This window comes from Parasteatoda tepidariorum, chromosome 8, assembly GCF_982258835.1.
Source record: "Parasteatoda tepidariorum strain Cologne lab strain chromosome 8, Ptep-v5.0, whole genome shotgun sequence".
Taxonomy (NCBI): domain Eukaryota; kingdom Metazoa; phylum Arthropoda; class Arachnida; order Araneae; family Theridiidae; genus Parasteatoda; species Parasteatoda tepidariorum.
Window position 1 is genome coordinate 52,055,767 of NC_141762.1, and position 16,514 is coordinate 52,072,280.

At 27.9% G+C, this 16,514-nt stretch overlaps 1 protein-coding gene across 1 annotated transcript; it reads right to left on the reverse strand.

Moving 5' to 3' along the window:
• Window positions 1–1,419: 1,419 nt before the first annotated feature.
• LOC107450250 (uncharacterized) lies at window positions 1,420–11,062 on the reverse strand. Its single transcript, XM_016066010.3, has 4 exons — window positions 11,000–11,062; window positions 6,666–6,729; window positions 5,152–5,438; window positions 1,420–1,830 (listed from the first exon to the last, which is right to left on the reverse strand). Exons 2-4 carry the CDS (start codon window positions 6,727–6,729, stop codon window positions 1,486–1,488), a joined length of 696 nt encoding a protein of 231 aa, XP_015921496.1. The 5' UTR covers window positions 11,000–11,062; the 3' UTR covers window positions 1,420–1,485.
• Between the last annotated feature and the right edge of the window lie 5,452 nt (window positions 11,063–16,514).

A 16,514-nucleotide genomic window follows, 5' to 3' on the forward strand; every position in this document is an offset into this window, starting at 1 on the left:
CATAAGAAATGTCAATATTCAATTTGTTTATATAATGAACTGTTCAATAGAACTGTTTCAATATTTATCTCAAAAGAACTTCTTTTTTATAAGGTCAACGTGTATGAGAGCTCAATTCTCTCATTCTTTGCACATTGTTTTTCGGTGTTTTTCTGTTTCAAAATTTTGTGACTTCACATACTTTATCATGGCATAACTTCAAACAATTTTATGTCTCAGAAATTAATAAAACACATTAGAAGAAGCATACAATTTCTTTTGTTTGGTGAGAAGTATACTCGAGAGTTCGAAGAGAATATTTGGTAAATGATCTTTCGAAACTATTCCTTAGATATATTTTATGTGAAAAGCATGATACGATATTCATTTTTCGTGATCCCAGCGAAAGTTGTGAATCAAGCTTGAAAAGGCTGTTACTCTACGGGAAGAAAAGAATTCTGATAAAGTACTGTATGGTAATGACATTACTGGTTAAAAAACATAATTATGGTTAATAAAACCAAAATATACATCATTTAAACCAAACATTTGCAACTTTTCCGTTAAAATATTAAAGGTTAACGGAAATTTTTATTTTCAAAATTATAGTTCTTGTTACCAAACAGTTAGCAGAAAATAGAAAACTGAAAAAAAAATTAAACCGAATAAATGGTTTCTATGCCATCTTCTGAGTTATCATGATAAAAGTACAAAAGTTAATCATTTTTACCACATTCTGTAAAGCCATACTTTATCGCTAGTTTGACTAAATTAATTACCAAAGCGTTTCAAATAAAACACGTGCTTTTTGGTGTTCCCATAGACCCAGAAACACAGTAATTTTTACACTATTCTGGTATAGTTTTTGACCATAATTTTCTCTCAGTGTATAGAGGTTATAAATCGTTAGCAAAATTTATTAACTTTAAAAAAGTTATTTTTATTGCCTCTAAAAAAAGGTTACGTTTCTATATTTTTAAATAATATAAACAGTTTTTAATAAGAAATAATAACTTCTGATCTATCTTTCTGATATATCCAGTTTGATAACTTTTCTCTGTTTAAGAATTCTTTAAAACATGCTAAACTAAAAAGAAAATGTAACAAGATAATGATTCAGCAAAAAAAGAAATACCGAATGAAACGTTTTCTAATAGAATATATTACACTCGTGTAATTCGCTTTGCTTTTTAATGTGAAATTATAACCGTGAAATTAATGATTTTTAACCACGAAGTAATAATCTCTTTTAATAAGTAACAATAAAATAAAGGTTTTATGCTATAAAGAGCTTTTTAGCTCTCTTTTAAAAATCATATGTTATTCTATTTTTAGATTTTTTTCCGAAACAATTTAGGTAAAAAAAAAATTTATACTTATAAACATAAAGTGTAAGTTTAAAATAAAATCCTTTCATGCTCATGTAAAAATACTACACACTAAAATGAATATTTTTTATTACTGTACATTTCAATAATCTATTTACAGGTTAAATTGTTGTTTTTTTTAACAGTTATTATAAAGTTCTGAGGTAATATTTATTTCTCTCATCTGTCTCTGAATTGCTTCTATAAGAGGATCTTGCACAGCACTGGCTATTGTCCTTTGGAATATACCAGAGAGACGAGTAGTTATCTCACCCAAGGCCCAAGAGAGAAGACCCAAGCCTGTCATCTCAACCTTAACATCTCTGAATTTCTTGATTTCCAATCGTTCCAAATGAGGGTGAGTAATTTCGCTATTTTGCTTCCTGATGATAATTATAACGTCTGCAGCAAAATCGTTGCAGATGAAAGTGACATATCCTTCACGCGTCTTCCTTCGGTTCTCTTTAATCCAAGTGTAGCGACCCTTGAAAAAATGTGAAAATAAATATTACGTGTGGCATTGCTAAGAATGTAAATTAAATAACGATATTAAAATTCTATATTACTTTTGATTATTTTATCAAAAATATAATAAATATATTATCGATATGATTATCATAATATGCATTGAGGTTATGTAACTGTCGAAATTATTATTTCCCTATCTCCGACTTGTAGGTCACCAGCTTAGTCCCGCCACCATAAGAAGCCGATTGACATTTGAAAATTTAACTTTTATGCAGTGGTCCCATCAAGCATGAAGCTTTTTCTCGTCTACCATAAAATTCATTTTAATGAGTTTTTACGTAGCACCAATTTTAAATTGATGGGCTCGTACCATGAGTTGACGTACTTAAGTGAACTAATTTTAGAGTCTTAAGAGCTCTTTTTCATTTTTGAAGAAATGTTCTGCCTATACTGGGTGTTTCATAACGGCTGGAATTAATATATATTTTTTGGAATCTATTTAATGGATATTAAAAATTTTTTCACATTATGGAGCTAAATTTAAGACTTAGCCGAGAAAAGACAAAAATGCTTAGACATTTCGACCATTAATAATATTTGAATCAACAACAGCAACAAGAAAAAAGGCTTAAAATTATCTAGAACTAATATTTCATTCACTATTTTGGTTTTCCAAGCTCAATAGAGATTGATCAAAGCTTCAATTTTGTGAGTGTTAATGCGCTTAGTTTTTTTTCCTTCTTTAAATTTCATATATATACAGAGGCTAGTCAAAAATATGAAAACACTTCTATATGAAATCACTTTTTCATATCTCTCAAGAAATATTTAAATAATCTATTTATATTTTAAGAAGTGCTCAGGTTATGCGATTCAATGATGCTTAAAGCTTTTTGAGATTTAAAGGACCGACTATAAATTTCAGACTGAAAAAAAAGTTTTTGCAAGCATCCCATGCTAAAAAATATAGCAATAAGCTTGTAATTTGTAACAATTATTTCGGTTATAATATACAATATGTGTACGAAATTTTGTAAGCCTAGTTCTAATATTTATGGAGATATTGAATTTTTATACGAAAAAAAAAATCTTTTTTTGCCTCACGGTGTTTAGTTATAACTGCATAAATATTCATTAAAACTAAGCAAAATCTTTTGGTTCGTTATTTATAGCTGTGATCAAAGTAAAAATGTCTGATAAGCTTTTTTTAGTTGCTTTGTTAGCATTTTGTTCCTGAATATTAAGCTATCTGTTAAAAAAATAACATTAAAGTAACTCCTTTTATTTGAATTGATATCCATATGTCACCTTAACTGGGTTTGTCAAAAGTAGACAGCATAAGCTCTCTCTTAACAAAGTGAAAAGATATTTACTGTCTACTTTTGATAACATTCTTAAGATTGTCTGAATCTACATAAATTCAGTATAGAACATCCATGTTTTAGTCACATAAAGTCAATAGTTTTTAATCGCATCTTTGAAAATTTTAGTGAATAACAAAGAGTAACTAATAAAGTTGAGATAGCTATATGAAATGATAAGGAGATGCATGGTTTTAGTTTATTAGAATCATAAATCTATTTTAATCTAAAAAAGTTTTAATATATTTTGGATTTATCACTATGCTGGGCCATATTTTTGAAGAGTTTCAAAATGAATGCATTTTTAATAATTTTTTGTGCTGTTATATCCTACAATGAAGACAGAAATGTTTTAAAAAAATTTTAAACAAAAAAGTATTTAAAAAGTGATATTTCAAATTTTGGATAAAACTGAAAATATTATGCTGCAATTTTAAAACTTTTTGATATATTTTGAATTACGCTGTTTTAATATTAATTTGAGTTTAACCTGAAAAAAAATTGTGTTTTGAAAAAATTTCGTTTTAAAAGGAAATTTAAAGTTTCTAGAAATCTAAATTTGAAGTTGAAAATGTTCCTTTTCTATCATCTTAAAAATTATGAAGCAAGCTTTGAAGTATAATATATTAAAACAGGTATTCCGAATTTCCTGCAATTACAAGATTTGAGAAGGATCGTTCAAAAAAATATCATGAAGAACGCAGCCTTCTTAATTTCCGCGTCATTGTAAGTTTAACATGAGCAAAAATCAAAACTATGACCTATATTTCAATCTCGCGTTCACTGTAATTCAGGATCAAATTACGGTAAAAAAAACCGGTACTCAGAATGCCGTTTCAAAAAATATACATTCCATTTTCATAAGCATTTACAAATATTACTTTTACCCTAAAATCTATTTTTACCGCAACATGTTACGGAACAAAAAATCTGATATACCATGATTCATGCAGTATTAAATACCGTGAAATCATCGAAACATTTTAATTCAATAAATATTACTGCAAAAATTACGGTGTTATACTTTACTGTAAAAATGGATTTTTCCATAAAATGGATTTCACGGATGATGCACAATCATCCGTGAACCCCAAATGCAGGTCGGTTCTTTATACAGTAATTTGATCCAGAGATTTTTACAGTGCAGCGATGTAAAACATTTTCCTCGTTTAAGGTAATTAATGTAATTTTTTTCGGAGGAAAAACATTGACGCACTGTTTAAAGCACTGAGCTATCATTTTATACGATCGAGGGATCAAATCTATTCATTTTATAGGATCAAATCAATGGATTTTTTTGGGAGGAAGAACAATGACGCACTGGTTAAAGCACTGAGATGTCACTTTATAGGATCAGAGGATCAAATCAATTCTTTTCATAGGATCAAATTAATTGAATTTTTTTCGGAGGAAGAACAATGACGCAACGGTTAAAGCACTGAGTTTTCATTTTATGGGATTGGAGGATCAAATCTATTCATTTTATAGGATCAAATCAATAGATTTTTTTGGGAGGAAGAACAATGACGCACTGGTTGAAGCACTGAGATGTCATTTTATAGGATCGATGGATCAAATCAATTCATTTTATAGGATCAAATTTATGGAATTTTTTTCGAAGGAAGAACAATGACGCACTGGTGAGAGCACTGAGCTGCAATTTTATAGGATCGTAGTTTAGTTTTATTACTGGTGGGGGCTAGAAGTCCTCCTATCATCAGTTCGATAGGTACCAACTTGCCTGAGAAGTAAAGGCAGTAAATGTGTATTGTAGAATCCCTTGACCACATTGCTGCCCTCATGCATTGTGGTCTCGAAATTGAAGAACATGAACCTTTGTAATCTGGCCAATAACTGGATGGGAGTATTTTACTTGAATTCTTATTTTAAACAATGAAAATGTACCCAAAAAATCTAAACAAGTATTTGTGACTAAGATTCCCTTAGCGTATTGTTGAAAAAAATAAATTCCTTACTTTTAACTCATCAACTGTTAATTTCACGTGAATGGTGACATTTGCACCGTCGCAAGAGACAACTGCCTTCCCCATCTTCTCCAGGGAAGACAGTCCCCACATGACTCCATCTTTCAGATCAACAATGGCAGATCGTGGAGGCAGCCTCATCGGATCAGGAAGTTCTTTTCGGGCTCTCTTCAAGACGTTGTTTAAATACTCATCGATGTTTTTCTTTAAGCATTCAATTTCTTTTTCTTGGATTTTCGTTCCAGTTTGGGATAACGTCCCTAAATGCTTGCATTCACCTGAAATTGAAATGGGAATTCAAGCACTTCCTAAACGAAGCAAAAATATGTTCGTTTTTAATATAAATTCTTTTTAATATTATCTCTTAAAAACAATGAAAAAAAAACACAAATTTTAAAATTACTTTGATATAGTGTTATGCAAAATCTTGTTACTGAGTATTAGGGATGTAAGTATTTCAGAAAATGGGAGTTCATATTATGTTGATACTATCATGTTATTAAGCTAAACTTTATTTGAAAAAAGTGATTTTTTATATCTTATTTAGTTTAGTGTTAAGTGCGCAAAATCGGTCGAATAGTTCTTGAAAAATTGAGATTTAAAAAAGGTCGTATTTTTAAAATTTAATTTCTCAGAAACTATTTGACCGATTTCGCTCAAAATTTGTAATATACCATGTAAAATTACATTTCTTTAAAATTATGTAGAGAATTTACATACTTTACAGTCGAAAAGTTTTCGACTATTATTAAATAAAATAATAAAAAATAATAAGTATGTATTAAAAGTTTTTTTTGCCTGGAGTCATCTTTGGATAAATGAATTTTATAATTGTAGGCAAAACTTTTTCTATTCACTTAAAAAGTTCAAGAGATACAGCGAAATACACAAAAAGAAAAATTGACTTTAATGGCCCTCGCACTGGATCGCTCTCCTGACCAAACTATTGGAACCATATTTTCCAGATTGCGCTTACCCCCAAAATTTTTGGCTTTAGAAATTCAAATTCGTCAACAAAAAAAGGTGTGTTTATTTAGAAAAAGTATTGTTGTCCGATATCGTATCTTAAAATAACGTCTGCGTGAACTAATTAGCATATTTGAGAACATTCTTCCGAACCATTAAGATTGAGTCCTAAAACGTGAAGATCCGATCATTAGATCAAAAGTTACCCAACATAGTTCTTTTTGTTGCTGTTGTTTAGTTTTTTATGCACTGTACACACTCTACTTTATTATTCTAGCTATGTTTCACAATTTATACTAGTTTGATTAACTTGTAAGAAAGATAAATAACTTAAAACAGTATGCCATGAAACAACGAAACTCATCAACACCAAAATTTCGCTAATTTGATCCTTTCAAATTATAATTAATTAGGAAATAGTTTTCTTAAAACATTTCTCCACCTGAGGCATAAGTGTGCATGACATGTTCTTATGAAACATGAATGAAGACATAAACTGTATTTCATGTTACATTTATAGAATTTCAACTTAAACTTACATTCGTGAAAAAAAGCAGGTATCAGGAAAATGAATAAAATGCTGTAAATTCTCTGAAGACCCATCTGAAAATAAATTTTATTTTATAAGAAAATTTTAGTTAAAATATTTTTTAAATTACAGTTTTCTCCATATCTTATAAATATAATAGGAGAAACCAGATAAAATAAGCTCATACTAAAATATTTAATGTGGACTTATTTGAGTAATCAAATTCAGGTGGTCTAAATATCTAAAAATTAAGCAAATGTTCACATGTTATAATTCTAAGTAAGTTATGTGAAATATACAAAATAAAATCTTTAAAGCTTTTAATTATCATAAGAAAGGTGAGAATTGTTATAAATTTTATAATAAAAATCAAAAAATTACAAAAAATAATTCGCGGCACATTCAGCTATTGAAGATTAATGATTTAACAAAAATTTTAAAAGTGTAGATAAAAAAGGATGAAACATGTTTTCTTTTTAAATTAAGTATAATATCTCTTTTTTTGTACTTTAAAATTAGCTATCTGAGTACGTTTTCTTTTAAACCATCATTTTATAAAAAATAATTGTCATCATATTTCAGAAGATTCTGAATGACTTTACAGACAGAATTGCGATTTATATTTTCAAATTGATTCTATTTTTTTTCTTCTAAATATTTAAATACAAAGCATGCATGTTCTCTGAAAAACTAAACAATTTTGCTTAATCAATAAAAACATAATTTTCATAGCTTTTTTGTGAATCTTGTAAAAGATAATAACTATTCATTACGCATTAAAACCCATTAAAACATTATAATTTTGAAATACTTCAACTTTCTTCAATTTAAATAAATTGAAAAAGAAAGAGTACGAAATCAATCCGGAAGATATTTGCATATTAACCATTATTTATGGCATTTTAATGTATTCAGTTTGTGTTTGATCATTTTACTATTAATGAATATATGAATAATGCGATTCATTAGGAATTTAATTTAAATTATGCCATTATTTTTAAGCATACTATATTCATTATCAATTATTTATTAAAAATTACTATATATTTTAAAAAAATGTAAAATTAAAAGATTACTATTAATCAACTTATTTACTATCAATGAAATTCTTAATTAACAACAATTAACAAATTGTTTATTTATTCACAATAATAAAATTTTTCGAAAATTTCAATTGTACATATATTTTTAGACTAATAGATAAAATACAGTGGAAGTATTGCATCATTTCAACTCGAAATGTAATTAATTCAAATTTTAAAGTATTAGAAAATTTCAGATGCAATAGGAAAGAAAGGGACAGTTATAAAAATGAAACTTTAGTTCTTTTTCTGTGATTCGAAAGCAGCGAAATGTCTTAAATTCCTTGATTTCGAAACTATCAGAAAAAAATTAATAGTGATTAGTAATGTTTCTATTGACACTTAAGTTGAGTGTCATTTCTCCTTTTTCTGGATACTGCATAGATCAGAATAAGAATCTATTATATATAATTCTCTTACGTGGCTCCCAAATTTTGGCTGTATTTCTTTTCCGCCGATGGCAACGTTTGCTTTGTTTTGAAAACACCAAAGCATTCTGCCTTTTAATGATGTGTTTCTGATCTAATATATGTAATTCTCTTACGTGGCTCCCAAATTTTGGCTGAAGTACTTTGTACAACTAAATAAGATTCCTTTCACAAGAGTTAAATATTTACTTTATTTTCTTCATTCACAGAGAAACAAAGAATTCTGTGAGGTTAAAAAACATTTCGCTAAAAAATAACGAATTCTAAAAGAAATAAAATTAAACAACCTAAAAAATAAAAATGCTGTTGCCAGCCATAGAATTTTTTGAAAGTTAACTTAGCAACATAAATCAAAATGACATAGAAGCGCAACTAGATCAAAATTATGATACCTGAGCGCTTGCAGTAACAAATCCTTCAATTCTATAAGTGTTGTATCACCAAATGCCCAAATTAACAATTGTGTTTTTAAAGAAATTCTATAAAAAGTTTTAAATAAACAACCTACTTCTACAACTGCTTCTTGAAGAACTTGGCTCATTGATTAAAAATATTGTTTTAATTTTACAGTACTAACTTTACTTCTACTTTCATTATTGCTATGACCCTCTTTCATTACATTTTACAACTTCATCCTAAATTTGAGGACTTTAAGTTGTTTTGTGGTTGAATACTGACATTTAGAAATGTGTACATAAAAAAAATAATATTTAGAGGTTAAGAGTTGCCTCAGAAAAATTTGAATTGTTGACATTGAATTTAACAATGGAAACAATCGTTTTTGTGAAAAATTGAATTGTATTGTTGACATCAAAACTAAAAATATTGTGTTTCAACTTAACAATACTACCTTAATTTATACTTTAGAATTGCCTCGAAAAAATTTGAATTGTTAGCAATGACTTAAACAAAAAGTTTTATTCTAACTGACAAATACTATATTATAATTTTAACTTTTTCTATGACTATACTCATTTTCTTGCTCTATTCTTTGTTTTTTATACATTATATATTTTTGTGATAAAATAAAAAAACTTATAGTTCTTCTGCTTCTGAACACTGATGAAAACACAAAATGATGGGCTTCATCAACAATCCAAAATATATACATTTATTTTACAAATTCCATATTATTGGGGTGGCGCCCTTCAGAGAATTAAAAATACAAAATTATCTTCATCAAAGCCGATGCTTTACATCCGGCGTTCAGTGGCAGACTACTATTTCATATTGTTTTACAACACATGGCTTTAGCCCTCTGGTGGGAAAGACTTTAAAACAAAACTTACAACAGTTACTTTTCTCAACAACTGAAATTTAGAATAGTGTGATTAAGAAAAATATGTGAACTGTTTGCAATTTCAAATTAATATTGAAATGTACAGGTTTAGAATTTTCTACAGTGAAAAGTTTTCGGAACTTCAGTATTCAAAAAAGTATAGAAAAGCTAGACGTTAAGAACGTATCCAATTAGCGAGCAAAGCGAGCATTGGATTGCGAAGCAATCTGAAATGAACTGCGAAAGCAGTTCCGGGGGTTGGCGAGAGCCAGCGAGCAGGGGGCGAAGCCTCCTAGTATTTTATATTCTTGTTATAAAAAATTATTCCCGTGAAAATTTAAATTTTAAAAATTAAAATTGTCTTGTTAACTGACTTCTAAATTGTCCTCGGATTTTTTTAATCCTTAATTCTGGTAAAATTAACGTACTATATAGTTGGGGCATTTCTAGTAGCAAGAAACTCAATAATTTTGGTTAATAAAACCAATATATGAGGTGTTTAAACCAATCATTTGGTAATTTTCCATACATATGGTAACGGATTACCGGAAAATCTGGTTTCAAAATTATAGCTCATTTTACCACACATTTAGTAAAAAGTACAATACTGAAAAGTAAATTTAACCGAAAAATCTTTTTCATGCCCTGCGCTAATGTATCATGATGAAATTACCATATTTTACCACGTTTACCAAATTTTATCACAAATTATGAAGCCATTTTCTTAATTTTACAAAAAATATCTACCAAAGAGCTTCGTTACTTTTTGGGTGTTTTTATAGACCAAATGATAATTTTTACCAAATCATAATTTTTACCATATTCTGGCATGGTGACTTATTTTATTAGGGCATTTGATACTCATTGTAAAATAATTTCATTGTATACATGTACATTTTGTAAGACAGTAAACAGTAAGATTGTTAAATCATTATGTATAAGCCTGAAATTATATAAACTTTCATTTTGTTCAATTTACTATCTTATTGTTAATTTATTTTATAATGAATTTAAAAACCCAATATATTGAGATCAAATTCCTTTATATATATTAAAAGCAAACATAGTTTTGCAAATATGAAAAAATATTAGAAAATGCCCATGTTTTGATTATCATATAACACGGCGTTTATGAATTAGGAATACAGCATTAGGAACACAAGATTTAGGAATATTTTTGAAACAAAGATAAGAAGTAGAATACATTCCATTATATGTGCGAGAAAGGCGTACATTATACCATACGGTAACACGTGTGACATGTATTTACCGGTAAAGTATACGAAATATAATTTTAAAAAAATGTCTCTGGTATTAAAATAAAGCATAAAGATATTTCTAGAAGTGCATGTTCATGTAGAAATAATTATGAAGGTTCATAAGTAAATAATATATATTTGGTATACTGTATTAGGCGACCAGCGGAAATATTCTTGACAAAAATAATTAATAATACAACAACTTTTTTTATAAAAGTAAAATCTTATTTTTATAAATTAATTATTTAAAAAATCATCTGTAATCAAATTAAATTATGTAAGCATAAAATTATTACCTTTAGAAGTGTTGTAAACAGATAGAAGAGCTAGAGTCTTGAAGTTGAAACCTGAACAGGTGAAATATTAAAAGGAACGAACACTCTGCATTTTCCTATTTAAATATTTTTTAAGACTGATTATTTTCTAATTATCACCAATTATCTCTTCATATACTTTGAACTAAGAGTGAATCATAAATTAATCTTCTTAAGAAAAGTCAAATAATTCCAGTTTCAAGTACATTTCAATTCTTGAAGAAATTGACGTATTTAAAAAAAACAATTATTTAACTTCCGCTTCAAAGGTTCTTTACGCATGTCTATAAATAAAGAAATGTCTGAAATAGTATTTTAATGTCTGAAAATAGATTTTTGTTTGATTTATTTTTATTATTACTATAATTAAATAAAAGACCTTTGAAACTTCTTCCCTATCAATGCATTGATTGAACTTTGTAACTTATTTAAGATATCAAAAAAGCAAATTCAGACCTTAAAAAAAAACAAATTTCTGATAACATTTAGCATATATGTCAGACTAAAAATGGGTAAAGGTCCTATGATAAACCTCTTATTTAAAATTCAGTTTTTAAGTATATTCAAAGTTCAATGCGCAATCATTCTTTTATCCCACTCTAAGTAATCATTAAAAGAAACATAAAAAAAAAAAAATATAAGAATTTTCAAAATCATGTTCATTTTTATGTTTTAAACACGATTTTTTAAATAACATATCAACTTTCATTTGAAAGGAATGGCATTAAACCACAAAACTAGGGATTTTACACACTTGGATGTAAAATAGTTTCGAAACTTTTTCCGTTATAACATTGAGGGGTTTTATTTATCGACTATGTCAACCTTCATCAATCACAAGGTACCTCACGATAGAATCAAGTTTTGTCTTATATACTAGTGAATCAGTATTTAATATTTATAGTGGTATTTACGCCACATTACACCCCTTCCAGAATTTTTATCTGTAATAGAATTCTATGAACGAATATCACTAGTTGATTTTGCAGTTTATTTATTTACATCATTTTGCTCATTTTTTTTCCTTCATTTTTTTTGTTTATAGCATTTCACTCATTATTTTTTTTCCTTCCATATTGTTTATTGACCGGAAGACTTTTTTACTTACTTCACCGGATTTTTTCTTCTTCTTTTGCGCAGTATATTTTTAAGCAAACCAACTGTTTAGTGTGGACCAACCATAAAAACGCTAAAAATAATCATAATTACTTTCTTAACAGAGTAACATCAATAATTAAAACTGTAGTTTAATTAATCAAGTAGTTAATTGTCTGTGGTTCAGTTTAAATTTATTAGGTCATCGTATATGCTTATATTTGGTAAAGCGTTTCCACTTTCACATTTGGTAAAATATTTCTATTGTTCCCATAAAAAATGGAATCACTTTTTGAAGTGGAAGATGGTTCCAAATAGAGTTCTCGCTGCTAATCCCAAGTAGCACAGGGATATTGTAACAGCTTTAGTCTACATCGACCAACATTGTTAATATTGGCGAAAATCGACATGGTGTGTACGATATTGTACAATTCCCGTCGATTTCACATTAAAAGTCTGTGTGTAAAACTTTTCATTTTTAACTTTATTGTGTTCTTAAGTCAAAATTAATCATTCAAAAGACAAAAAATGACGTCAAATTGTTATAATTCCAAAAAATAAATTTAAAATATAAATTTAGTAGTATTTGTAAATACTGAGAGATATCGATCGACGTTCCCCAACGTTTTTACAATATCGAACAATATTGTTTCGCGATATTGAATATTCGTTATAAAAGGGGTCCATTTTTATATAGTACAATGTTTCGCTACGATATTGTACAATGTTCAAAGCTAAGTTTTTACGATATCGTTTTTGTGAATCGTGTTTCTTGGGATCTCCATTTTGCTAAATCGTGTCAAAAATCGTCTCACTTGGTAAAAAGATCGAACAACTAAATTCGCAAAATTATTAGAGCTGGAAAAAAAAAACGCATTTTCAATTGCATTGTCAATTCGCATTGTCAATTCCTACTTAGATCAATAAATAATTACAACATTTTCTCCCACATAAAACTGAAATTAATTAATTAAATTTAATTAATGAATTAGTATTTGAAAAAGCTGTATTAACATCAAATCTCATCCACTACAAGTTTAAAAAAATGTGTTTAAACTTGAGTGGGTGAATGAATTTTCCTCTTGACGACGAATATATATTCTTTGTATTTATGTGTTTTTGTTCCCAATAAAGTTATATTTGTTTGTTAAAAAAAAAAGAAAAGAAAAGAAAAAGTATTTTATTAACGATTGAGTATTTTATAAGCGATTAATAAATATATATAGGGAAAGAGTGAACTAATAGTAGGAATTGAAAGGGGAAAAAAGGAGTGTGATATCAAACAACTATGAAAGTATAAATCTGGTGACGTGGACCACACATGTTACCAAGTATTGTTCGTTATTCGCGATCGCAACGATCTATAGGGAGCGTTGTTGTATGAGATGAATTTCTGCGATTTCCTTATGAACAGTCATTCAGCTGCTCTGGAGAAGTCTTTAATGTAGCGTGTAGCATTGTAACGTTCTTTCTTTATTGTGGCTTATTAGATTTAAAAAGGAAAAATGTCTGATATTCTTTCTAATGCAAGCGAAAACAAAATGGTATCATTTTTTTTAGAGAAGGAACATCCAAAACACATCGAAAAAATATTTTTAAATAAACAGGACAAAAATATGTATTTTCTTATTAGAGTTAAAACCTAATGCCTGCGAAATCTTTTTACTAAATATAAATAATCGTTTAATGATATTACTTGAAAGGCCTATTTAAACTTTACATTCCACAGTTTTATGAATCATATTCCTTCAAACATTAAAATATGCGAAAAGTATACATAGGCCCATAATTTTATATCATTTAATTTTGCAAAAAAAGTTTTGACAACAATTTTATTAAAAAAATTTCAAGTTTCAATAAAAATCATTATTTATATACTAATAAGCACAAAATAAAGAATGCTTACGAAAAAACGATTCTGAATATTCCTTAAATTAAAATACAAAACTTTCATGTTTTCTTTTATTATTAATCGGAAGTAGAAAACCATTCTATAGAGAACTAAATGCAAATGAGAAAAAAAAATTATTTACAAGTAAATTTTTTACTATGAAAATCCTGATTTATAAATCCGGAGAATTCCAAAGTGATATGTTCTTCATGTGAAAACTTTATTCTCAAATAATATATACATAAATTATCCTTTCATTACTTTAATATGACATACCACACAATAAAATTTTATAATTGCAAGATCTAGATATGAATTTCAATATGTAACTTAAAAACATATTAGTTGAATTCAATAGCTGAATTGAAATTTATCATTCAAACTTGAAAAATACTTACCAAGAAAACGATAAAAATTTATTAATCATCAGTAGAAATGATATTATTTCAAGCAATTCGGATGATTTTTTATTGTTGTTTTCCGAACTATATAGATTCAGAAATATATACTATTCTCTAACTATTACAGCTCCACATGTTCTGAAATTACATTTATTCATTGGAATGAAGTAAGCAATGTTGATTTCACTTTAATTTGTAATGAATTGAAAACAAGAAAAATGCATTTTACCGTAATACACACATCAGTAATAGAGTCCCTAAATTAGAGCCTCAATCTGTAACAGTATGCGATCACGAAATCGGAAGTTATCGGTTGCAAGCTTGTTAATAATACAAAGGTAAAAATTATTGAGATTGTTCTTCAAATGTTTGGCGTGCTCTGTTTCAAAAAGATTTACCAATGTTCTGCTTAGTTTTTTTGAGTCCTTTCCCTTTTCCTTAGCGAAATTTTGCTTCGTATTTGCTACTGAGAAAATGGCGTCCGACTCTTCCAATAATTATGATAGAACTAAATGAAAACTTAATAAATAAATGCCTGATATTTTCAGGCTCCGCTAGAGGGCGTATTCAAGCGTTGCTATCGTGAATTGAATTTATCTGACACAGCGAATATAAAATAATGAAATATTTAAATGTGCCCAACAAACTATTTTTTGTGCATATAGAGCTATAAGTTAGAGATTATCACTGATGTTATTTATAAAATACGTGACAAAACTTAATCACTTTTTCGCGATCGCAACGCTTGAGTACGCCCTCTAGCGAGAGCCTGTAAATATCAGACATTAATTTATCACGTTTTCATTTAGTTCCATCAAACTCATTGGCAGAATCAGACGCCATTTTCTTAGCTGCAAATAAGAAGCAAAATTTCCCTAAGAAAAAGGCAGAAGAGCTTGAAAAAACTTTCCAGAATATTGGTAAATCTTTCAGAAACAGAACAAGTCAAACATTTGAAGAAAAATTCCTCAATAATTTTAAACTTATATGATAAACAAACTTGCAACTGATAACTTCCGATTTCGCTATCGCATACTGTTACAGATGTGTGTATTAAGGTAAAATGCATTTCTTCAGTCTTCAATTCATTACAAATTAAAGTGAAGTCAATATTGCCTTCGTCGTTCCAATAAATAAATATGAATTCAGAACGTACAGAGCTGTAATAGTTATAGAATATTCTTCTTCGTTATAGAATAGTATATATTTCTGTATCCATATAATTCGGAAAACAACAGTAAAAAATTATCCAAATTACTTGAAATAGTGCCATTTGTGCTGATTATTAATTAATTTTTTATCGTTTTCTTGGTAAGTATTTTTTAGTTTTGAAAGAATAATTTCAACTAGAATTCAGCTATTCTGTTTTTAGCTACATATTCAAATTCATATCAAGATCTTACAATTATAAAATTTTGCTGTGTAGTATGTTATCTAAAAGTAATGAAGGGATAAACTATGTATCTATTATTTGAGAATAAAGTTTTGAAACAAAGAACATATCATTTTGGAATTCTCCGGAATTATAAATCAGGTAAGTGTTATGATTTTTATAATAAAATTTTTTATTGTAAATATTCTTTTTCTCATTTGATGATAGTTCTCTACTGAATGCTTTTTTACGTCTGATTAAGAACTATAAGAATAAAAAGGGAACAATATGGAAGTTTTTTTATTTCAATGTGAGGAATTTTTAAAATCGTTTTTTTATCCTAAGAATTCTTTATTTTACGTTTTTCAGTTTATAATTTTTTGATAAAAATTGTAGTTAAAATAATTGTTTTGAAAAATTAAATGGTATAACATTATGTGCTAATGTATTCTTATTGCATATTCTAATGTTTGAAGTAATATGATTCAAAAAAGTATGGAATAAAAATTCGGTACTTACATAATAACGCCACCGCAACTACAGATTGGGCGGTTTTTAAGTGCCACCAATCTACACCAAAATTTTTGCGACAAATCATAAAATAAAACACTTTATTTTAAATCAAAGTAGTTTAACGGATTTCGGTGGACAATGGACAAAATATTTCGCTCCTGAAAAAATAAAATTGCATCTTGTTCTATTTTTGGCAAATTCCAAAGACGCATTTTCGTAGCACTA

What these genes read in the sequence shown, in the direction of transcription:
- LOC107450250 (XM_016066010.3), bottom strand. Translation starts at nt 6,729, where the DNA reads ATGGGTCTTCAGAGAATTTACAGCATTTTATTCATTTTCCTGATACCT. An exon ending in ACCTGCTTTTTTTCACGAAT is followed by an intron (nt 5,439 to 6,665) that starts GTAAGTTTAAGT and finishes TTTCAATTTCAG; the next exon opens with GTGAATGCAAGCATTTAGGG. An exon ending in TAACAGTTGATGAGTTAAAA is followed by an intron (nt 1,831 to 5,151) that starts GTAAGGAATTTA and finishes CATTTTTTCAAG; the next exon opens with GGTCGCTACACTTGGATTAA.